The sequence below is a fragment of the Macrotis lagotis genome, chromosome X, assembly GCF_037893015.1.
Source record: "Macrotis lagotis isolate mMagLag1 chromosome X, bilby.v1.9.chrom.fasta, whole genome shotgun sequence".
Taxonomy (NCBI): Eukaryota; Metazoa; Chordata; class Mammalia; order Peramelemorphia; family Peramelidae; genus Macrotis; species Macrotis lagotis.
Window position 1 is genome coordinate 300,877,383 of NC_133666.1, and position 25,016 is coordinate 300,902,398.

A 25,016-nucleotide genomic window follows, 5' to 3' on the forward strand; every position below is an offset into this window, starting at 1 on the left:
TATGTGTAAATCCTGGTGCCATATTTTAGAAGAGACATTGACACACTGGAGATTATACACAGGAAGGCAGACAGAATGATGAAATGGGAAGCCTTGTTTTTATGAGTACTAGTTGAAGGAATTTAGGATATTTAATCCAGAAAACAGTAGTTATCTTTTTTTTTTGGAGGAGAAGTGGGGTGTAAGAGATATGATAGAAGTCTTCAGATATTTGAAGGATCTTACTTTGGACTGCGCCTGACTCAGGAAAGGCTCTAGGAAGCTTAGGTTTAATACTGGAATAGCATGAGATATTTTTAGGTTTTTTTAACGCTTAATAAAAGATTTATTTAGTTATAAGGATATTTAACAAGGTTAAATGCCCTGACGACCCCATGGTCTGCCAAGCATCTGAGAGAAGACCTGGAGCTCCTCATGGTTGTTTTATACTGAGACAGGCAAGAAGTGTTGTCAACAATCTAGAACTTTAGCCCCTGAGTCAAATCTAATTTCAATGGTAATTTCAGTTCTTTTTCAGAAAACAAAAACAAAAAACTAGCCTAACTTTCATGGTGAGAAGGAGTTGGGATTGATCCTTATATAGAGAAAAAAATAATTTTGTTCCATTTAGTATTGGAGGGCAGAAGGCCTTTGAGTGGAAACTAGGTAGAGTCAAATTTGAAAACTACTCAGAGCTTTCCAAGATTGGAATGTTTTATGTTGATACTGAGTTATCACTCAAATATCACATATCATAGAGACCTAAAAGAAAGGGATTCATGATTTTATATGGCTTGTACTAGGTTGCTTCTCAGGTCCTTTCCAAGACTAAAAATCCTTTGTTTCATTCAGGCAATTCATTAGAATTATATCTATGTATATTATACTTATTAATCATATTTTTATTTATTTTAAAATAATTTCATTGAATTGTTTGGTATGCAAAATTCATCCAGATCCATTCAAGATATATTATTTGAATGAAAATGATGAGATTAGACTCAACTAATGGCTAAGAATGATAAGATTCATAGGATCATGGAATTGGAGCTATAACAGTGACCTTAGAGGTTATCTAATTCAGCCCTTTAATTTTATAGATGAGGAAGCTGAGGTCCTTCTCCAGGATCATATGATAGGTAGTAAAATTGGTGCTCAACCTCAGGTCTTCTAATACTATATCCCTTTTAAATAGACATCTGTTTCGATTCATTGTCATAAGCCATATATAATATAGTTTATAATCTCCTCATCTTTGCTTTCAAGAATCCCTGTCATCCTTCAAGTCTCAATTCAAATGCCTTCTTTTCTGTATGGGGTCACTATCCTCTCATTTGCTTCTGTTCTTTCCTACCTCAATTTACTTCATATAAGGCTGCCAAGAAGCATGTGATCACCCTGATGCAGGTAATTTTTGTTTTTTGTTTTTACCTTTGTTCTAAAGAAACAGCTTTAGCCCATAGATGGACTTAATATATATCTGTGTGTGTAGATATATGTCTTGTAGTTTGTTCATTCTTTGATAAACAACTGATTATATGAATATAGGAATTTTTCTTTTTAAGTAGTCAATTACCTATCTTAAATTCATTGTTTCTATATATTTAATATCCAAAAATTCCCCTCAAGGTGAAAAATTTCTTAAAGTAATTTTGGTATATTTATACCAAATTATATTATCAAATTATTTATACCAAATTATATTATTGTCAATTATTATTATTACCAAATTTATACCAAATATATATATAAAACCAATTTAAAAATTAGTGTTCTAGAAGTGTGTGTACATCATTGTTGGGGCTATAATGTTTTTTCATCCATAAACTTAGCATAAGACCCCTCACAATGTTATAAATGGTGGTAGTGTATTGGCACTCTCAAATAACTTTTGAACATCTCTGATACTTAGAACTTAAATAGAACTTATAACAATTTATTTGATGGGAAAATATTACTTCTCTATACCCTGTGTATAATCCTTGAAAACATAAAACTTAGGTATCTGGTACATCTCTATATTCACTATGTGGTTTGCAACTCACTGAGGAGGAACATCAGTGTGAGGTCTTAAAACTGTTGTTTCCTGTGAACTGTATTATTTTGTTATTTTCTGAAAAAAAAATACAGTGGTAATCCATACCCTACTTTGTCCTTTATTCGTGACCCAGCTTCCAGCTTGTATGTAGTATTTTCTTTTCATTAATTTACAGTTAGCATAGGTTTGGATATTAAGTAAAGTCTTTTTGCTGAATGATCTTAGAACTTCTTTCTCACTTCTTTTACTTGTTCAATCCCCTTGGACCTGGGGGCGGGGGTGGATACTAATTCTTCTGGGGGATGATAGGATCATCTTTCTCCTCTAAGGTAGAGGCAAATTCCACACTTCTATTCTGAGGGATTGAAAAAGTGTAAGTAACCTGAGTTCAAATCACTGTTCTGACACTTGTTATTTATGTGACCTTTAGAAAGTCATTGAAGTTTTCTGTGTCTTAGTTTCCTCATCACAAAATGAGGGAGCTGGATTTGATGAATTTTGAGATCCTCTACAATTCTAAAAACAAGAACCTTTAATTTGTATTTTTCTTTCAAAAAATTGATAACTGTGACATTAAAGTCCAAAATAAGGTACTCCACTATCATTAATGGAGAAAACAATTTGTTATAGAAATTTTGATATATTTTTTTAATTATCATTCTCCCAATTTCATCTTTAAATGTTTTTAGAATGATTTGTTAAAGTGGGTATTGTGCCAATTCTTCTGTAAGCATGTTTTTCTTCTGATTTACATTTTTAATTAGATATTATCCTATACCTGATCTTTCATTTTTCATCCATAAAGTTTTAAAAAATTAACTTACATTCTAAATCAGCTTTGCCCTTGGCTTTCCATTGCCTCCCTACTTGGGAAGGAGATCAAGTATGTGCTATCTGAAGGATATGTGTAGGTTTTTTGTTTTTTGTTTTTATGGCAAATAATTTACATTTGTTCAGTGCCTTTAGGGAATGGAGATAGTTTGTATTGATTTCTGTTCTTTTATCCATTTCCTAAATTTTAATATTCATAACTTGTTCAAATAGAACAGCTTTTTGTCTCAACTGCACACTTTTTAATTTCTTTTTCTTTTAGTTTGGTATTGATATGCGATTATAAATTAGTGGTCTAACTCTGTGTCCAGATGTCTGATTTGGAGATGACTCCCACATTTGCAACTAGTTTTTTCTTCTTTTTTGGAATTGTAATCAGTCTTTCAGCCAGATTGTCATTTAACTGCAACTTTATTTTATCTTCTGATTTCATTCATAGCCAGAATGTGAAAATTGATTTGATTCATTTGCTCCAGTAATATGTCACTAAACAAGGATCTTGTATTTAGAGATCAGCAGTGTACTGTTTATAGATGGCCCCTAAACCCTTGTGATTGCCTGTTTCACTTCTTTATCACTGAAGGGGAAGGGGACTACATAGCACTCTGTACCACTTAAAATAAATCTTTGTTTCATGTGTTGCTTTGGCTAAAGAATTAATTACGAAGTGCCTAGTGGGTTGGTTATAAATCTCACTGTACTTGGCTAAGCTGGCCTTTTGGAAAGAAATCAAAATCATAGGTGTCTACTCAGAACTTTTACAACATGATCAAACCTGCCAGAACTTAGGCTCCACTGGCAGTTTAAGAGTCATTTTATTGACATTCTGAGTCATCAGAATACGATTTTGAACAGGACTTTGAGTTTACAAAGCACATTTCCTATTGCAATCTTGTGAGGTTAGATATGCAGGTATTTTTTTTATCTGCATTTTACAGATGAGGAAACTGAGACACAGGGAGGTGAAATAACTTGCTCAAGAACACATAATCTCCTGCCCATAAATCCAGAAATCTTTCAGTTGTTCCATAGGAAGTGAGGACAGCAGTAGCCATGGAATTCTCAAGATCAGAGTTTTCTGACTACTAATCAAATTCTAGAGATTGTCTTGATCTTTTGTAATTTGATCTGAGTGAAAAACTCAGGGAATTTGGATGAATGACTTTAGCAATTAACTAGTAGACATCTCAGCAGTCATAGTATTTTTCTTTTCATTTTTTAATCTAGCCACAATACTTATCATTTTTGTTTGAATATAGACCTTGACAGGATATAATTTGGAGTTCTTGAATGGAATTCGTTTTAAAGTAAAAAAACAACACATATGTATATGTGTTTACACACACACTTTTATTTATATGCTGGGGGAAAAAAACCCACTTTACTAAATCTGCACATTGGAAAGAACACTCAATGAATGTGAAATCAGAGGACCTGAATTTGTCTCACCTCCACCACTTAAATCTTTGTTGCTTTAGAAAAATAAATCCCTTCACTGGGTTAGTTTTCTTATCTCTGAAATGAGGTGACTGGATTAGATAGCCTCTCAGGGCCCTTACAGCTTTACATCTATATGCTCCTTTGCTCCTGAAGGTTCCACTTTGGTAGTATCCAGATTTAGGTATAGGTACAGTTTATATTTAATTCATATGGTAAATCCAAAAAAAATCACAACTGAAAATATGTTCTTTAAAAGGCAGGTGCAACAATGTTTCTAGGAATTGTGAACGTGGAGACATTTTTTAGAAAAAGAAACTTCCAAAAAATATTTAGTTAACAAAAATACTGTCCATTTTGTGCATTCTAATTGATGTTTTAAATGTTTTGCATTTTATGAGAGCACATCCAGTTTTTGATTTCTTGAGAACGTTAGCAACTTAGCTGATGTAATCATATAAAAAGTAAAGTACATCTAGATTGACTTTCCAAACATGTTGTAACTTGTTATGCCCTCAGGTTGCATCTTCATTATTTCCCTAACTTGTGATTTATGTGTAGATTTCTAAAGTAATAAGCTCCATTGCCAGGTCATGAAAAATTGGAAGCTTTTTAGCAGTGATAATAATAATAAAAAAAATTCTACTTTGTCCTCTACAATGTATCCTTGACCTTGAAGACAAAGTTTATTTTAGGAGAAGATAGTATAAGGTAATTTCTTGTATTTTGTTACGCTGTTTTTCTTTATATCCCAAAACATATTGCTTTGAACGTAATGGATATGATATCTACTGAATGGATGACTTATGAACAAAAGAATATAAATATCTAAGTGTTACATTGAAGCTTTATAAGTTTAGAGAAAGGAAATATCTAGTAAAATTGAGTAGTATCAATGGCAATACTATTATTGCTACAGTACTGGTACATTTAGAATCATATCTCTGATTAGAGACTATGCTAGAACATTGGCTATAGTTCTTACAAAACATCCCTTTGATAGGAAAATAAAATATACATACAATTTTGTATTTGTGTGTGTGTGTATGCTGAAAGGAAAAATACCAAATATGCAGTGTGATGGAAAGAACATTTATTGAATTGTGAAGTCAGAGTACCTGTGTTTAAGTCATATTCCTACTACTTTTAATCTTCGTGACTTTAGGCAAAAAAAATTGTTAGATCGTAGTTTTCTCATCTCTAAAAAGGGAGAAATAAATTAGATGTCTAGGAACCTCACAATGGAGGAAAGAGAGGATTTAGGGAAGAAGAAGAGAGGAAGTAAGGAAAATTAGGGTAGTGGAGTTTATGTAATTTGAATAAGAAGAGAGTTTCAAATAACATTGACCATTCAGAAGTGTTATAACAGGTCAAGGAGGATCACAAAAAACTATTTGGTTCCATTAGATGCAAGTCACTGGAAACCTTGGGATATTTTATAAAAGACAGATGACAAAGGAATTAAATTTTGCTCCACTGGAGATGGTAGGTATAATTTGTTCTTTGGAGAGGGTTTGTTGAGAAGAGGAGAAAATTAGTAACTGTTTGAGCTTGGTCAAGTGTAACCTGTATGTTTGACAACTAGAGGAAGAACTGGAGAGAATAAATATAGAGGAAGGTAAGGTAGTTCATTCAATGAAAAACATTTATTAAGCACCAAACATTTCTTATGCAGATTTTTAAGAGTCTCTAATCTTAAAAATTTTATAAGAAAGATAAGGCATACAAATAACTGATCTGAGGTAGAAAATAAAAAGTTCTATAAAGATATGGAACACAGTGTAATGAATTTTGAGACTGAAGTAATCAGAAAAGATATCTTGGAAGAAGTAACATTTTCAATAGAATTCAAAGGGTCAAAAGAATTTCAAAAGTCATAAATGGAAAGTGGTTGGGATGTGACAAGAATTATATGAGTAAAGGCTTGGGAAGGCATTTTATGTAGATGATAGTATATAGTTTGTCCATAGCATAAGGGAAGTATTTTAAGATAAAGCAGGAAAAATAGGTTGGTCAAATTGTAAAAGTTCTTCAGTGTCAGGATAATTAATGGTAAGCATTGCAGTGACATTAAAGTTTTCTGGCAAGCTCTATTAGGACTGTGCATTAGAATCAAGTACAACATTGTATCCTCATAATTATAGTATAGGATTGTTTAATTAAAAACAGGGAGAGACTGGAGGAAGATGAAAGGTTATTTCTGTTTTCAAGAGAGAAGGGGGAGTTGAAATAAAATGATTGAAGGGAAAATTAAAAGGATATTAGCAAGATAAGAGGTCAAGTAACTGGTTTTCAGTGAGAGGTTCTTGGGGCAACTAGGTGGCAGAGTTGATAGAGCACTGGCCTTGGACTTAAAAGGACCTGAGTTCAAATTTGACGTCAGACACTTGACCCTAGTTGCCCTGAAATGAGACTTCTTGCTTCACAGAATCAGACTTACTGAGTTGAAAGGGCCCTCAGAGGCCTTTCCATACCTCTCAATAAAATTCTTCAATAAAGCATATCCTCCAAGTGGATTTTTGTTTGTTTGAATCCCTTTAGTATTGGGAGAGACCCATAGCTCTCAAGTCAGATCATTTCATTCTTGGATGCATGCATCAAATATTCAGATGGCTGTCTGATCTCCTATTCCCTCTAGTGATGTAGATTGCAACCTACCCATCTTTTCTCTTTCCACTTCCCCTACACCCCCCACCCCCCACTAGTGTGTGAGACTCTTGTCCATGTCCCATAAACTCACTGTTTAGGACCTACCTCTTGACAAGTAAGATATCTTGTGTTTTACCCATTGTATAATTGCCATGTGATACTTTTTAAAAATGATATATTTCTTTAATGATATCCTTTATTCTTCCTATCTTTTGCAGTTCCTTTTGATGTGGTAAAACGTGCTCATTCTCCCAGTGTACCCACTGTGTTGTCCTTTGAGTCACTGTCATTTTTAGTTATTTGGAGTATGTAGTGTTGTTCTATGACTCAGCCTTATAAAATTGGTGGAATATTGGTATTAAAAGGATAGAACTTTGTTTCAGAGAAAAGTTTGGGGCTATTAAAAAAGAAATATGTGAATTCCCCAAAGCATTCCAGCCTATTCTCCTCTTCCTCAGTTCTGTATCCAACTCATTGTCTTTGTGGAATAGCTCTTGCCCATGTTATTATACCTTATAGTCTACATAACTGGCATTCTTCATCCCCATGTTTTCTTTCCTGTGTTTGATTAGGCCAAAACCTTATTTTTTGAGTAATCATTGAGAAGAAGGTTTTAGTGTTCTTGGACTTGATGCAGTCAGTGTGGTATGATTTGTAAAGAGGATTATTTGCAGCCTTCCCTCATCTACAAAGAATCTATCTTTGATTTGACTCTCACCTGGCTCTCTTCCCTGACAGTGGCAAACAATTCTGTTTTTGTTTTATGTCTGTTCTGATATAAAATATCATGTAATTATAAATTTGAGTAATTCTGCTAAGTTTCAAAATTTTTTCATAATTTTAGAGAGATAAGAGCCTTTAAATATTATTTTTCTTTGGCAAATGAAATTTTTTTAGTTAACTTTTTCCTTACATCAAGGCAAATTTTGCCTCTTTAAAGTTTCCATCAGTTGTTCCTAGTGCTGCTATCCTTGGGACCAACTTGATCAAGTTCAATCTTTCTCCTTAATTTTGTTTTTTTGTTTTTTATCCTATACTAAACATTAAACATCTTCAGTTCCTTCAAGTAAGCATGGCATGATTCTGATGTTGATAATCTTCACCATCCTCCTTGCCTTCCTCTGGACACTCCCTGGTTTACCTGAATTCTTCCTATAAAACTGACCAAAATATTCCATATATGGTCAGGGCAAAATTCAGAGAGATTATTGCCTTTTCCATTCTTGACAGTATATTTCCCTTTAAGAGAATGAATTTGTAATCCAGTAAAACATCAAAGTTTTTTTTTTAATAGGTAAACTGCTTTCTGACCCAATTTTGTATTTATGAAGTTGATTTTAGGTTCTAAAAATATTTAAAGACTTAAACATCATATTAGAGTTTAATAGCATTCTAACTGAACAAAATTTTTTCTCATTCCTAATTAAAAACAAAATTAGAAAGGGGAAGAGGTAGACATAATGAAGGCTGACATGAAAAAAAGGAGGCAAGAACTGTCTCAAGAATGAAAAAGCATAGATATCTAGGTTCAGACTAATATATACTTTAATAGGTCTTAAGGACATTACCATTTGTTAACTGATGATTAATAATGATGACCCTTTGTTATCAAGATATAGTTTAACTTTGAACTATTTAGTTTCTCTAAGAAGACAGAGAAAGGGGCAGTTAGGTGGCACAGTAGATAGAGCACTGGCCCTGGAGTCAGGAGGACCTGAGTTCAAATGTGGCCTTAAACACTTAATAATTACCTAGTTGTGTGACTCTGGGCAAGTCACTTAACCCCATTGCTTTGCAGAACCCCCCCCCCCCACAAGAGAATTTTGTAATAAATTTTAGACTTATTCTCTTCAAAAATTGTTTATAACATTTAAAAAATATTTTTAATGTTTAAACTTCAGTTATCTAGAAGATTTATGTATTTGGACAGAAGACAGTGTGGTTTACTAGAAAGACCTGAAGTTGAGAATTAGATTTAGATTCTGATTCTGAAGAGTGTAATTCACTTAAACACTCTGAACCTTCATTTCCTCATCTTCAAAATTGGGGTTGAAGATAATTATGCTGCACAGATCACTTGGTTGTTTTGAGGAAAGCACTTTGTAAATCCTAAAGTGAAAAATAAACATAAATTAATATTGGTACCTAAGAAGTCTTGGATTAGTGAGAAATTACTGCCTATATAATTTATTTCCTGGTTAGATAAAATGCTAAAATTTTAATGTAACTTGAATATGAAGAATTGAAAAATGTCAAAATTATCTTTTGGAGACAACTTTCATAAGAGTTCTCTCTAACTATAGAGCAAGGAGAAAACAATTTTAAATCAGTAAGGATATTTAAAATTATAAATGCATGTTTTGAAATGTTTAGTAATACTTGTACATTTTTAGCATATCATTATTTGAGAATGTACAGGGCAAATAAAACTTGTGTCTCTAGCACTTCTGTGCCCAGGCATCATACTTGGCACTTAATAAATGCTTGCTGAGTTGAATTGGAATTTCTTAGGAAGAAATATCTTGTTCAAATTTCATGATTCAGTTAATACATTCATGAATGTATTAACTTTTTGTTTCAAACCTGTATCTATTAATGGTATGTTTGCCTTTCAGCTTTTCTGGGAGAAGAGACTACAAGGACTTAGTGCATCAGATGTAACAGAACAAATTATAAAATCTATGGAACTTCCAAAAGGTCTTCAAGGTAGAATATTTAGTATTTTATTATCCTTATTGGATTCCTGCCACTTATGGAACTTTTCTTTTTTAAAGCTGAGGAAAATACATTTTAATTTATCATTCATTTATTGTAGTTTGTGATTTTACCACTTATATGAATAACTCAGAAATTTAAGAAAATTCAAAGTTTACACTGAGCCTATCACATCTGGTTCAGTGTCTGTCCTGTCATTGTTTTTAGCAGTTGCTATTAATAAACAGCAGAGTTCAGGTTCTGATTCCTTGATTAGGACTGGAAAACAGGGATAAGAATTATGTTCATTCCAATCAATTGCTGTGTCAGTGAAAGCTTTCATAGAAATATCTTGGTATTTTTGGCATCCCTTAATCTAGTTTTTAGAAATTAATTGTCCTGTTTTATAATCTTAAAGTCTGACTTAGACAATGTAAAAACGTACAGTTTTCAAATGTGGCCTCAGACACTTGATAATTACCTAGCTGTGTGACCTTGCGCAAGTCACTTAGCCCCATTGTCTTGCGAAAGAAATTTATTTAAAACGTACAGGTTTATTCACAAATACATAAAGGTAATTAATGGCTCAGTATTCAATTAACATTCATGGATTGCTTTAAGCATTTGACATTCAACAATTTTGCATTTGTTGCTCAAGTTCAGTGTGAATAAAACTAAATAGAAATTAATTCATAACCATTTCTTCTGTCACTTTGGGTGTTTTTAATAGGTATTTATGAAAGATAGAGTTAGAGTTGCAGGAGTTATAAAAGGTATTACTATAGCATAGTTTTGAAGCTTTGATATAATGATTATTGAGATATTTTTATTAATGATTATAACACAGGTGGCTTAAAATAAAGATGGTCTGGAGGTAGCATGGATGCCTGGATTATGCTAAAATAAATTATAAGATTTTGAGGACCAAAGGACATATTGGATATAATATTACTTTAAAAGGAAACTAGATCATGGAAATATAGCCTATTTATAAAAGTATAATGCCTTGAAGTCTTTTTGGTTATTTTGGATATTTATTAAAATGCTCAGTCATCTTCGTAGTGTAATTTCATGTTAATGTTTAGAAAGTGAGTGTGTGTGTCTGTGTGTGTATGTATGAAAGGTATATAGGTTTTCTAAGATTTTCTGCTAAGGTATATAGGTTTTCCTAAGATTTTTCTGCTACGTTAATATGATGTTGCTTTCTGCAGCACATTAAAAATAATCTATCCTACTGGTCCTGGATTTAAGAGGACCTAAATTCAAATTCTGCCACAGTCATTTGATACTTCTTAACTGTATGACCTTGACCAAATCACTTAAACCCCATTGTCTTGCAAAAAAGAAAACAAAATTAATAAGCAAAAAGGTATCCCCAGGGGTGGCTAGGTATCCAAGTGGATAAAGCACTGGCCCTGGAGTCAGGAGTACCTGGGTTCAAATCCAGTCTCATTTAATAATTACATAGCTGTGTGGCCTTGGGCAAGCTGCTTAACCCCATTTGCCTTGCAAAAACCTAAAAAAAGTAAAAAAAAGGTATCCCCAGATATTTAATATATCTTGTTAATTTCTTGTTAACCTTTTTTTTTAGGGGTTGGTCCAGGTAATAATGATGAAACTCTTTTATCGGCTGTTGCCAGCGCTTTGCACACCAGCTCTGCACCAATAACAGGGCAAATCTCTGCTGCTGTGGAAAAAAACCCTGCTGTTTGGCTTAATACATCTCAACCCCTTTGCAAAGCCTTTATTGTTACAGATGAAGATATTAGGTAAGGTGATTTTTAACATAAAATTGCATTGTCTTTGAATCAACACTATTAGAAATTATCCCATCTTTGCAACTTGATAATTTTTTTTTTAATGTTGGGTAATAAATTTCCCTTGACTTCAATTTCTTTTTTGTAAAATGAGAGTGTTGAATTAAAGGGTCCTTCCTATAAGGTTCCCTCTTATTCCAACATATGACTTGTTTTTATTTCTCATCTGTCAAATAGTTATTAATATTTGCCTTAATTTCCTAAATCATAGACTACTTAATGGGAATAAACATAATAATAAATGATCCTTCCATCATGTTATTGTATTGACACTTAAAACTGTTAAAAGGATAACAAAAATGAATGTCTGTCCAGTAGTGTTTTTCATTTGGTTTGTGTTTTTCCTTTAGTTTGCATGTTTAGTTGTTTTATCAGTACTTTGTGGTTTAGCTTTTTTCCTTTTGTAGGCTTTGTTGTGCCTTGCTTTACATTCATTCCATTTCTAATCACAGTTCACATTAGTCTTTTATTTGGAAGTATCTCACAAGCATGTTGTGTTGATTTAGTTGTACTTAAGGGGAGAAATTGATTATTCCTGTTTCTAGGCATATCATTTTATCTCATACCTCAATAATTGCTTTGGTATAAGTAGGAAACTTATTTTTTTTGTCTTTTTTTTGTTTTTTTACAAGACAGTGGGATTAAGTGACTTGCCCAAGGTCACACAGATAGGCAGTTATTAAGTGTCTGAGGTCAGATTTGAACTCAGGTCCTCCTGACTCCAGGGCTGGTACTCTATCCACTGTGCCACCTAGCTGTCCCCTTAATACCTGTTTTGTCACACACACATACACACACAACATCATTTTCATCTATTTGATTTTTTTCTTCTTCTCAGTCCCCAATATTTATTTTCTCCCTATATACCAAGTTTTTCTCTGCATCCCCAAATTCCTTCATGTTTAAGAAATCCTTAGAAATTAAGAAATTCTTGTCTTCTCTTTCTGATCCAAACTTATTAAGTTGTCTACAATGACTTCTTCCAATCCTTCCTCTTTTATACTCTTCTTAAAATAAATCCTATGCACTATGACTTCCAACCTTATTACTCCTTCCCCTTAACACTGTCTTCTCTTTTGGCTCTCCTTCTGCCTATCTAATCATTCCTTCTCAGTCTCTAATTTTGAATCTTCATTCAAATTATTCTATATGGATGAACCCCAAGACACTGTCCTGGGCTCTTCCCTCTTTCTTGCTATAAAATTCAGTTTGGTGACATCAGTTATCATAGTTTAATTATCATCTTTACATACATATTGTTTTAGGAACTATATGTCCAGTCCATTTTTTTTCTCCCAATTTCCAGTCTAGTATCACCACTAGTTTCCCAGTGGATAATTTGGGCTGGATGAGCCTATAACCTCTCAAACTTAACAGAGCACATTTTTTACTCATAACCCTGTCCCCAAATCACCCCTCTCCCAAATTTCCTTATTTTTTTTTTGAGGACAGAAGCCTGTCCTCCCTCCCTCCCTCTCTCTCTCTCTCTCTCTCTCTCTCTCTCTCTCTCTCTCTCTCTCTCCCATTAATCTTTCTCTACTCTACTCTATCATCTTGACTTTTTCTTGCCACTGTACTCCAGTGACTAGAAGAGAGAGTGATGCTGAAAACTTTATGCAACTCTGCCCCACTTAAATCCATTTCACACACAAATCAAAACATCATCTCATGATATCATTGGTTCTTTTAAAAAGCAGTGAGGATCTGGAGCTGGAGAAGTAGTGTTTGGAAAAGGAGATTTCTGGAGCAGTAGTCCATTTCTTTACCACTATGGCATTGGGGAGTGGAAGATTCAGAATCCAACCTTTTCTCTCTTCCTCCCCCACTAGTGAGATTTTTTTTTTTATCTTCAACTACACTTGTGGCTGTTTGAACCTTGCCATCAGACACCATGGTCAGCAGTGTCACAAACAAGGCTGACTCCATTCCATGAACTCTTGTTTCTTCATTGGTAATCTCAACACACTGGTCAGAAGACATGTTGAAGCCATCTTCTTGAAGTATGGCAAGATTGTGGGCTGCTTTGTTCATAAGGATTTTCCTTTGTTCAGTAAGTTAATGAGCAAAGTGCTCATGCTGCTGTAGCAGGAGCAGATTACAGAATAATTACTGGTCAACTACTAGATATTAATCTGGTCACAGAGCCAAAAATGAACTGAGGAAAAGCATTCTGCAGCAGAGATGTGTGACTCTTCTTTTAACCTGGATTATGATTTTCAAAGAGATAATTATGAAAGGTTGTACAGCTCCCCAGGACATATACCACCTCCTCCTCCCATTGCTCATGTAGCAGTGCCATTAAAATGTCAACAGTGTGTTGGCAGAATCCAGTGACAAGACCAAGTCAAGATGATCAAGTAGGGAGGACTAAGTATGTCAGGAAACACTTCATGCAGAGAGAAATGGTTTCAATTTCAAGAGTAGCTAGTGGAGGGGCACATCACCTTTCAATTCAGATTTCCTTCATTTCTCCTAATAGTTATATCAAGTCTCTTGTTATTTTGTTCTTTTAATTTTGTTACCTCTTTATAATTACAATAAAAAGAATCTATGGTTTAAAATAAAAGAAGCAAATATCTGAAGATATTTAAGACTTTGTTTTGAATTCTTTTTTTCTTTGTTCCCTAAATTCAATCAAAATTTAAAAACTCACCTTTGTTGAAATTTAGGTCAGTTTTCTCTCCCTACATATTCTCTGCTTTCCTCATCTTTTCATTTTTAGGAGATATAAAAAAATATACATAGCATAGTGTATGAAGTGACTCTGGAGTAGTGTCACAATTTATTAGACTTTTCTAAAGACTTGATAACTATAAGAGGAACTTGTGTGATGTCATGAGGAAAGTACAAAAATTACAGTCAGGAGATCTGGGTTTCATCTTTGACTCTATTACCAAGTACCCATATGATCTTATATATGATAATTTCTAAAATTTTAATAATTATATAAACAAAAATAGAGAAGAGAGATTTTTAAGAATGCATGCTTAACATGGAAAACAGTTCCAAATGAGTCATATATATGATTAGGTTTTAACATCTAAGTTCTATATTTAACTCTTATGTCAACCTGTCTTTTATGTTGAAGGTGAATCACATTGGGAATGGTTCCAGCATGCTTTTAAAACAATTTCTAAATTATCTTTAAGGCTTTCCATACCAGCTAACATTATTTCTTTTGGCTCAGAATTTAATTTCAAGAGATGCTCCAAATGATTGTGTGTGTGTGTGTGTGTGTGTGTGTGTGTGTGTGTGTTGGCGCTTATGCTTGAGTGTGTATATGTGCATGTATATGTTCACATGTGCATGGAAATGTCTTAGCTTTTCTGTAAAAGAAATTAATTTAAAAAATGCATCAGGCAAAATAACATCTAAGAATAAATACTTTATTACTTTTTGGTGCTTTTTCTTCAATGTTATAATCTCATTTACAAATGTGGTTTACTTTTATTGAATTATCTTGTCTCAAGTTCAGTGTGTGGATTAAAGTTTTCTTTACTATCTTTTGAGAATGTTTGGAGATTAAAAATAGCCTATGAAATGTGTTTTAGAAGGTAACAGAACTATTTAAAATTAGAACTTTTTATAGTTCTCTGGAATAATGAAGTCTGTTTTGTTGTTGGTTATTTAATGAAATAAAATATGATGTTTCAATTGTTAGCATTGGTTCTTTCCCCTCTCTACCATTTGGAGCTGGTTTTTCTTCCTAAAATATTTTTTCCCTCTTCTAAAACAAGCACCTTTCTATAGGTGAATTTGTTAGCATATTTCCTTTCTTCAATTCTGATATTCTTAAAATTTTCACATCAATCTACAAAGTATTTCCTGACTTAACTGGAAATGTAATTTTGTTTCCCTCATCCCCCTCCTCCATGTCTACATTGTCTGAACATGTAATTACCATGACTCACTCTTTATTCACATTAATATGGAATGAACTATCACCTTTGGTTAGAGGCAGTTTGTTATAGTGAAAAGATTTAGAGTCATAGGATCTGGGTAAAAATTCTACTTATTTTTTATTCCCTGATTGACTTGGGACAAAGCACATTATTTATTTGAATCTCATTTTTCTTGTTTGAAACTATGGAATGCATAGTTTTTAAGGACCCTTCCATCTCTAAATATATGATCTTATTAAGTATTGATATTTATGTTTTTATAATTGTCTTTGTGTTGATACCCAGTATTCCTGTTTCTACAATAGAATTTCAGTCTTAAGTTTCTGTGGGATATAGGCTCTTTATATATACAACATATTCTTAAAAAAGAATACCATGTGTTAAAATTAGCTTATTCAACTCAGCAGACATTAAAGACCCACTATGTCCTTTACACTGTAGTAAGTGCTAAGGCTACAAAAAGAGGATAAAAGTGACATCTCTGACAGTAAAAATGTTATTTGTAACCAGAATGATCATGATCAGGTTAGATAACTCTTTCTACCCTAATCTCATGTGAAACTTATATATTGTTCGTAACCCTGATTCTCAGATTTACAGACAGTATAAAGTTTTTACTCAGAGCAATCCTAAGAGCTTCCCGCTGACTGGTCTATCAATATGGTAGCTTTCAGATAACAGTAAGGATATAGACTGTCTCAGTAGATCTTAATTGAAATGACATGTTCACCTCCTTTTGGGCAACACCACAGTGTCAAAGCTTTATGGGAAAAATAGGTCTATTAGTTTTAACATGGTATAAAGACTCTCTTTCATTTCCAGTAAAGCCAAATGAGTATTCTTTTGCTTTTTTTTTGTTTTGTTTTGTTTTGTTTTGTAAATTTTTATTTAAGGCAATGGGTTTAAGTGGCTTGCCCAAGATCACACAGTTAGGTAATTATTAAGTGTCTGAGGCTGGATTTGGACTCAGTTCTACCTGACTCCAGGACCAGTACTCTATCCCCTGTGCCACCTTAGCTGCCCCCCCATTTGCTTTCTAATGAGTTTTAAAAAATTACTATGAAAATATGTAATGTACTTTTTAAAACCATAAATACAAGAAAATTGTGATAGCTGAAAATCTGTACTTTTAACTCAGAATTCAGTATTGATAATGTTTTAGGCTATTGAATTGTGGAGGTAGAAAGACTAAATTGCAGAAAAGAGAGTCGTCTAATACGCAGAAGGAAATTTTGGTTTTTCATCCAGTCAATAGCTTATGAGACTATTGTTTGCAACTGCTGCTTTTGAACTCACAATATTAGTTAAGTGAAATACTTAATTTTTAGCATCATGAAATCACCAGTCAATCTAAGTAATAAATTCTTTACTACATTATATTTGAATGCTTTCATTGGATTTTGGTGTCAGTTGGTGTCAGATAGCCTTTGAGGTTCCTTTCAACCTAGAACCTGATTTTAGCAGAGTTGATTCTCCTTCCACTAATGTAGTTCACAGCCTCCCCTAAACTTAGGGGCTAGGTCTTCACAAATGAGGACTTGCCAATCTAGTAATGAGACTTTTTGATCTTCAGTAGCAGACCAGGCTGCATATAACAGATCTCTACTCCATTACCAGACCTGTAAGTATTTGCAGCCTGACAGAGGACCAACCTAAGCTTGTATTCTACTGGTGTAGCCTTAAAGAAATTAATTCTATGTTCACACCATGATGGGGCATTGAATGGAAAATATTTGATTATTTTTCTTAAATATTCTTTTGTTAGATTTATCCATTTTACCCTATAATTGTTATAATAATGAACCATTTAAAGGTGGCCATGCAGTGGAAATAACAATAACAACTGCAGCAGCAGCAACTAGCATTTATGTAGTACTTGGAGGTTTGCAAAGTACCTTGACACATTATCTCAGGTGATCCCTGTGAAGTAGCTTGCCATTTGCTATTTTGGAAATGAGGAGACTGAACCTGAGAGAAGTTAGGAAGCTGAACAGGATTTAAACTAGTCTTGTTTCTGTAAGTCTATTGCACCATTAGCTAGGCCAACCTTTTCTTTCCAGAAAGTAGACATCAACATGCATTTTTTTAGTGAATCTTTGTGAAGCAGTTCTTCTCTTCTCCCTTATCAACAAAGTGATTAAGTCTAAATAACCATTAAAAAATAAATAACTATGGAAAATTTATACATGGAATTTACACACAGTGCCTGATTTTATATAATATGCCTATGAAGTTAATTCAACTCTTCCCCTCCACTGACTCTTTCCCTTCTGTCTTATACACATTCTCAAGAGTTGCTAATTAAAAAAACCTTCTCTTAATTCTTCTGGTCCATCCTTTTTGTGTCTTGCCTGAATTCACCTTCAGTGCTAAACTACTGGGGGGAATAAAAGATTGTTTGTACTTCATGTCTCTTTTTTCTCACTTGTCTTCCCATCTTCATTCAGTTTGATTTCCATTGCCATGATGTTCCTTTCTCAAATCTGCTCTTTCAAACACAGTCAGTGACCTAATCTTCAAATTCAGAGACCTGTCTTTTTGTCCTCATAACTTACCTTTATTTTAAACTTCTTTGAACAAAGTTGACTACTATCTCCTACTGATAATTCCAATCCTATTGACTTCAGAGATACCATACTTCCTTGTTCTTAGCCTTACTTCTTTAACTACTTCTTTTTCTCTTAATTGATTCCTCAGCCTCTTTTCCAGCTTCTTAATGTGTGAGTGTTCACTAATTGGTCTTTCTTTACCTGATTTCTTTTCAGCAATCTTATTAAATCCCAAAATTTCACCTACTACTCTACAGTGGTGACTTTCATATAGGACAGGTATAGTATTTGTTTTATTCTGAAGAGACTCTAAAAGGCAGACAAAGGGATATTTTTAATCTAATATAAAAAGAAGTTTCCTATAGTTAGGATTGTTTCAAGATGGAATGGGACACCCTTTGAGGCTAATAATTTCTTGTCGCTTGAGAGGGATATTAATAGAGGATCTTCCTGCTTCAAGATTTGGGCCCCAATGATGACCACTTGAGGTCCCTCCTTGCTCTAAAATTCTATAAGTCTACATTTTTATCATGGCTTATAGATCATCATGACACTTCAACTTTCATATGCCCCAAACCAGACTTAACATCTTTTCCCATAAACTTGTTCTTCCATTTGATTTTACTGTTTCAACTTGTGATGCTAACATTCATTCATTCAATTTCTCATTTTCATAACCTTAGGGGGCATTTTTGATCCTTTCCTCTTTCTTCTATCCAGTTGTTAAATTGTTTATTCTACCTCCACAGCATCTGTACTCTTTTCTATTCCCACTGTTTCTCATTATAGATCCATATTACCATTTGCTTAGACTGTTTTAATTTAGGCTTCTAATAAGTTTTCTTGGTTATATACTCTTTGCTACTCTCTCTAATTCAGCTTTTATAACCCTAGATGAAAGTTTTTTCTCAGGCAAAGATTTGGTCATGCCATTCTCCTGCTCATAGATTTCAGTGATTGCTTTATGAATAAAGTTCAAACTTCAAGGTGCTGCACAATCTGATGCTCCTCTACCTTGCTAGCTTTTCCTCATATTCTTTCCTTTTTTTTACTTGTTGTGATGTGACCAAATTAGTCTTTTCTCTATGCCCCAACAAATTATGTATCCTTCTATCGTCTGTTTCCTGTACCTAGAGGGTAGGGTATATTTCCTCGGCTTTTTCTTCTACCGAATTTCCATCCATTCTTTAAAGTCTATTTTATATGTTGTCTTCTTCATTGAGCCTTTCCTAATCTTACGAGTTGGTGAAAACTTTCCCCCATAGTCCACATATAGTACCTGGTTTTGCAGTACATTTGTTTTATAATGCTTTTTATTGTTATGAAATGACATAGTTGAAAATGAACCATATTGTAGAATATTGTAGAAGGCATTGGCAAGGGGAAGTTCTTCATCAGTAACTCCCTATACCAATTACATCACAGATGCTTTTTGGCTGCAGTATTAAGTATTAGTTTTAACAATTAGATATATGTTTTAACATATTTTTTATCCCCCACTAAATAATATGCAACATGTGAAATAAATCCTCATATCTAAACTATGCATCTTCTAGAAGCTAGCCCATTGTTTGGTACATGGTCTAAACTAAATGTGAATTGAATTATTGAATGAATGAATGACCTGGATTATATTTATATTCATCTTTTTTTTATTTCCAACTTATTCACTAATTTATCCCATGATTCTTGTTCAATACATATTTTAGTAGCCCCACCTTTGAAAGGACACAATATTTTGATCACCAAATATTTATTGAATATCTCCTTTGTATGACCCCCCACACTGTAGGAGTTCTTAATTTGAAGTCTATGAAAGTTTGTTTTTTGATAACAATTTTGTTTTAAAAAAGAATTTTGATAATATTTCAACATCATTGGTTTCCTTTGGAATCTTATGTATTTTATTTTATGCATTTGAAAACATTCTAGGAGGGAGTCTCTATACTCCACCAGATGCCATCAAGGTACCTGGCACAAAAATAAAGTTAAGAACCTTGAGGGGAAGTATGAGATAAGTAAGAATAGTCCTCCTAAGAATTTTCAATTTAGGTGATTATTTTGAATATTTATGAAGAATTGATTCCTGTTTTTCTCTTTTAAAAATAAGTTTAAAAATTGACTTACCGTATAATAATTGTTGATTTTGGAATGAAATGCCAGAGTTCTCCAACATGGGGACCCTGCATCCCTGGTGTGGTATAACCTGAAGTGATCTAAAGGTGGGTGGTCCTATTTTAACTTCACGATAGCCAACTTGTATGCAACATAATTATACCACCTTCTTCTGTTCATCCAGTAGCTCAGTATTCACCCACTTTTATCCTTCCCTATATCTAGTCATGTTTGCTTTGTAATTTTTAAGCTCTTCCCCTCCAAACTTACCCATGTCTTCAAGAAATTCAGCTTACGGCTAGATGAGGGCCCTCTTAGAATGTTGGTGTTTCTCTCTAGAACAGTGAGTTTTAAAATAAGGCTTCCTCTCTCCTTTTATATTTTTGATAAATAGTAAAGAGCAAACATAGATACAGATCTAATATCTTTTTCCTCTCATTTTTTTTGAACTTATATACGTCTATCTAGGGCACTACCATTCTTCTGGTTTCTCAAGTTTTCAATATCCTCCTTATCCTTGATTCAATCAACTGAAGCTGCTCTCTTCAGAGTTTAATAGTTTAATGTTTCTATGTTGAACTGTTGGTAAGATTTAACACTATTGACCAACATGTCCTTCTAAAGTATTTTCTCTGCATTGCTGAAAATGATTTGTGTCACTTATAAAAACTCAATTTGGAACAGTTAAACTTGGAAAATGAATATTCTAAATCTGTTTAAAAATCTTCCAAATAAAGATTTTTAGTGGATTTTTAAACCCATTCATTAAAAATATTAAATTTTACTACTTGATTAGTTTGCAGAAATAAATGCTATTCACATTAAAGAAGACAATATTTGCTAGCTGAATTTTAATAACCACAAAAACTTTGCTTAATTGATGGATGGGATTTAAAATATTATTTTCATGGTTTAATAACAATAGCCAGCTGTGCATATATTCAATATGGATCTCTGTGTCTTTGTGTGAAATCTTTTTGAACTATAGCCATTGAAATAAAATATCAAAATATATTGAACTTCATTCAAACTAGTCCTATGATCATTGTACTGTAAATTATTAAGCTAAGATTTAAAGATAATGAAGCATATTTCTCTCACTAAAATAGGTTGTGGTCTCATTGGTGGAGGCCAGATATAATTTTCACATTTCATCAAATTATCAGTCTCATTTTTATGGGTATATTTTATGAATTTTTTTGTGAATATTTTGAAATGAAATAGAGTTTTCCAACATGAGGCCCTAGGAAAAAAAATAAAGAATAAGAATTGCACTGATTATTTTTCAAGGATTTAATATTTATATAAAATAATATGTAAATGATATTTTTAAGCAAATAAAAATAAAATTTGTTTTAAGACTTATTTCATCTTTATCTCATTCTTTTAAAATTTCTAGATTTTGAGATAACTTAAAATATTTATAATTTTAAGCACAATAGTACATATATATATATATATAGTAGAGGAATATGTTCTAAAATTGTTTCTTAGTGGATTAGGAAATCAGACATTTTGAAAATCCTTATGATAGACAAGGTATCAGATCTTTATCAGTGAGTTGATATAAATACTACCTTTTGGGATTTAAATTTTACCTGGAGATGAGGAAATGAAAAATTGATATTTTGGTAGATAGATCAGAGAATATAAGGAATAATTATGTATATTCCAGCAAAGTCAGAATGATGTCATTATATATAAAAAATGATTCCTTAGAATTTTGAGACTAATCCCAATGGAGTATAATAATATTCTTCATTAGTTTTATATATATATATGTATATATATATACATATATATGTATATATGACTAATAAGTAACTGAGAAACTATTAGTTTCTTAAATGATACTTGAATAATATAAAAATAAATATTATTTCTATGTGATTGTCTTAATTTTTCTATTGACTGATAGAGTGGGAATTAAATAATCTTGTAGTATGAGTTTTACTCAGGATGCTTAACCTTAATACATTGTTTAGCATAGTAATTTTTGGAATGGATTTTCTCTTGGCCATGTTGTACATAAGATCGTAATATTTTTAAGCCAAGAACAGTTCTTGAAAACCATATTCTAAGTCATCAAGGGGTTATTCTTGGGGATACTTTCCACTGTCTGAAATCGCATCTCTTTTAAGTTTGTAAGGATGGACCAGAATTGTATAGGATAAGAAGACAGAAATGAATTGTGGTCTGCTTTGGTAAAGTCCATGTTGAATTCATACATTTCATCACATTATTAATCTGGTTTAAGTAGCAAGAGGTCTTTAAATACAAAACAAAACAATCATACTATTTTTTTGTCAAGAATTTAAAATTTAAAACTTTCTGTAGTTATAATAAAAGTATAAGAAAAGTCATTGGATTTTCTTGTGAGAGTCTTCAATATTTTCTCATTTTTTAAAAACAGAAAACAGGAAGAACGAGTACAACAGGTGCGTAAGAAATTGGAAGAGGCACTGATGGCAGACATCTTGTCACGAGCTGCTGATACAGAAGAGATGGATATTGAAATGGACAGTGGAGATGAAGCATAAGAATATGATCAGGTAAATAAAAAATAGAGCTAGTAAGACTGCAATCTTGTGTTGGTTGCACAGAAATGAATATTTTTGAAAAGTTCTGAATTACTAAATGTCATTAACTTATGTCACCATATGTAAGAAATTTTTCCTTGAATGAAGCAATTGATCAAGTATTTTCCCATTAGTCATGGGCATTTCTAGTCAGGACATTTCTAGGTGCTGGGTATATCAAAGACAAAAATAAAACAGGCTCTGACCTCAGAGAGATTATATTCTATTAGGTAGACACATATACATGGAAGTTTATATAAAATATATGTAGATTATTTGCAGGGGTGTCAGAGGGAAAAGTATCATCAAGTGGAAAGGTCAGGAATGCATCATGGAGGAGATAGCATTTGAGTTTAGCTTTAAAGGAAACTAGGAATTCTAAGAAAGAGGTATCAAAGGAATACATTCCAGGAATAGGGAATATCAGATGAATAAAGCATTTTCTATCAATGATGAATTAATTTAATTAGTTATTAGGAAAAAAATCTTCCTAGTTATTAGGAAAAAAAATCTTAACAGAGCTACTCAAAGTGAATGGTACACCTTGTAAAGTAGTGAGTTCCCCTTTTATTGAAGCTATTTTAGTAGAACAGGATGACCAGTTCTTGAGGATAATAGATATTATTGATTATGTAAAGGGATAGGTGGCATAGTGGGTAGAATCAGCAAGACTCATCTTTCTGGGTTCAAATATGGCCTCAAACACTCACCAGCTGTGTGATCCTGAGCAAGTCATTTAACCCTATTTGGCTTAGATAACCTTATCTGTAAAAGGAGCTGGCGAAGGAAATGGCAAATCTCTCCAGAAGAAAACCCCAAATGGAATCATCTGTTAAAGTTCATTTTTGTATTATAATTATGTAAAAGTAACAAGGTAAAAATAGTCAATAGTTGGAATTTCTAAAAACCTAGAGCATCAAAAGTTTTACTAGAAAGATAGAAAATGAAGTATTTTTGCTTCTAGATCTGGAAATTAGTTTTTTTTATTTAGTAAAAAAAATTAAAATTTGCTTGTCACTTGATTTTTAAAAGCACTTTATAAAAATGTTAGATCCATTATGTCTGATGAGATCCAATTCTTCCGCCTCCTACTGAAAAAAAATTATTTAAAACTACAACTTGCGTAATTTGCATGAGGCTTGATGATACTCTTATATTATTTAAATTTCTTTTCCTTTATAATTAAAGTCTTTTTTTATAACTTGCTTGCAGATTTTTTTGTTTCTCATTAGAATTGTTACATTTTGGGGGCAGCTAGGTGGTGCAGTGGATAGAGCACCAATCCTGGAGTCAAGAGTATCTGAGTTCAAGTCCAGCCTCAGACACTTAATAATTACCTAGCTGTGTGGCCTTGGGAAAGCCACTTCACACCTTGCAAAAACCTAAAAAAAAAAAATTGTTACATTTAACCAGCATATGTCTTAGAATTATACAGTGTAGCATGTATTTTTTTTTTTCTGGAGGCAAACTTTGGATTGGTTCTTTTGATTAGAACTTCCCCCAACGTTCAGATGTTCTGGGCAATTTAATTATATTATTTCTTATGATTTTCAGGTATTGAATCATTTTACTTTCTCTGGATTTGTTTAGCTGATCTGGAGGACAAAGTCTCTGTTACTTATATATCCCTATTTATGTGCTTATTTATGCTTAAGATTTGAGTTTTACTCTTCCTGAGATCTTTTGATAATTTCAGAATTTTTTCCTTATTTTTCCCTTTTGCTCACTTTCTGATGCTTTCTCCATCTGACAGTGATTTCCCATGGAACTGCACTTCAAAGTCATATTTACTTCCTCCCATTCTAGGCAATTCACATTTCTCCAGAGTTGGTCTGCCCCAAGTGACTTCTAGAAATATAGAACTAGTCACAGCCATATACCAGTACTCTTTGCTTTAGGGTTAGTGAAGTGCTTCACAGACCATACCTTAGTGTATTTAAGCAAGTTTATTCAATTTTTGCATTTTAACCTTTAGACTACCTGTAGGACTTGAAAAGTAAAAATTTCCTAACTAGAAAATGAATTAAGAATAGATTCTATTTTGAATAGTTCTTTGTAGACTTAAACCAGAGTATTGGGTAACCAAAAGATTAATCTGAAAGCAGACAATTAGGAAGAATTAAAGTTAATCATGCATCTGCCAGGAACTGCTTTATTTAAAAGATAGCCCTATGTTTATTTCAGAAAAAGGCATTGATGCTTCTATTTATTTAAAAAAATTAATTTGTTTTTTAAGCTTTTATTTTTTTTTCCCCTTCCAATGTCTCTTCTCATTAAATAATTTTTTTACATGTTTAGTTTTGGATAAGTCCACTGTTTGTTGCATGCCTACTCCAGATAGTGATATCTGAAATAGGTTGGAGCAGGATAGGTAGATTTCAGTAACATCAGGATAGAAATGATAATTCATAAGAGTTGATGAGATC

At 32.8% G+C, this 25,016-nt stretch overlaps 1 protein-coding gene across 1 annotated transcript in view; it reads left to right on the plus strand.

Moving 5' to 3' along the window:
* Positions 1 to 25,016, plus strand: part of MBD2 (methyl-CpG binding domain protein 2) — a 73,151-nt gene that overhangs the window by 42,917 nt on the left and 5,218 nt on the right. Inside the window, exons 4-6 of the mRNA XM_074203717.1 lie at positions 9,550 to 9,640; positions 11,220 to 11,397; positions 22,425 to 22,563. Of these exons, the coding sequence (XP_074059818.1) occupies positions 9,550 to 9,640; positions 11,220 to 11,397; positions 22,425 to 22,551 (396 nt within the window). The 3' untranslated portion in view covers positions 22,552 to 22,563. The remainder of the gene's footprint in view (positions 1 to 9,549; positions 9,641 to 11,219; positions 11,398 to 22,424; positions 22,564 to 25,016) is intronic.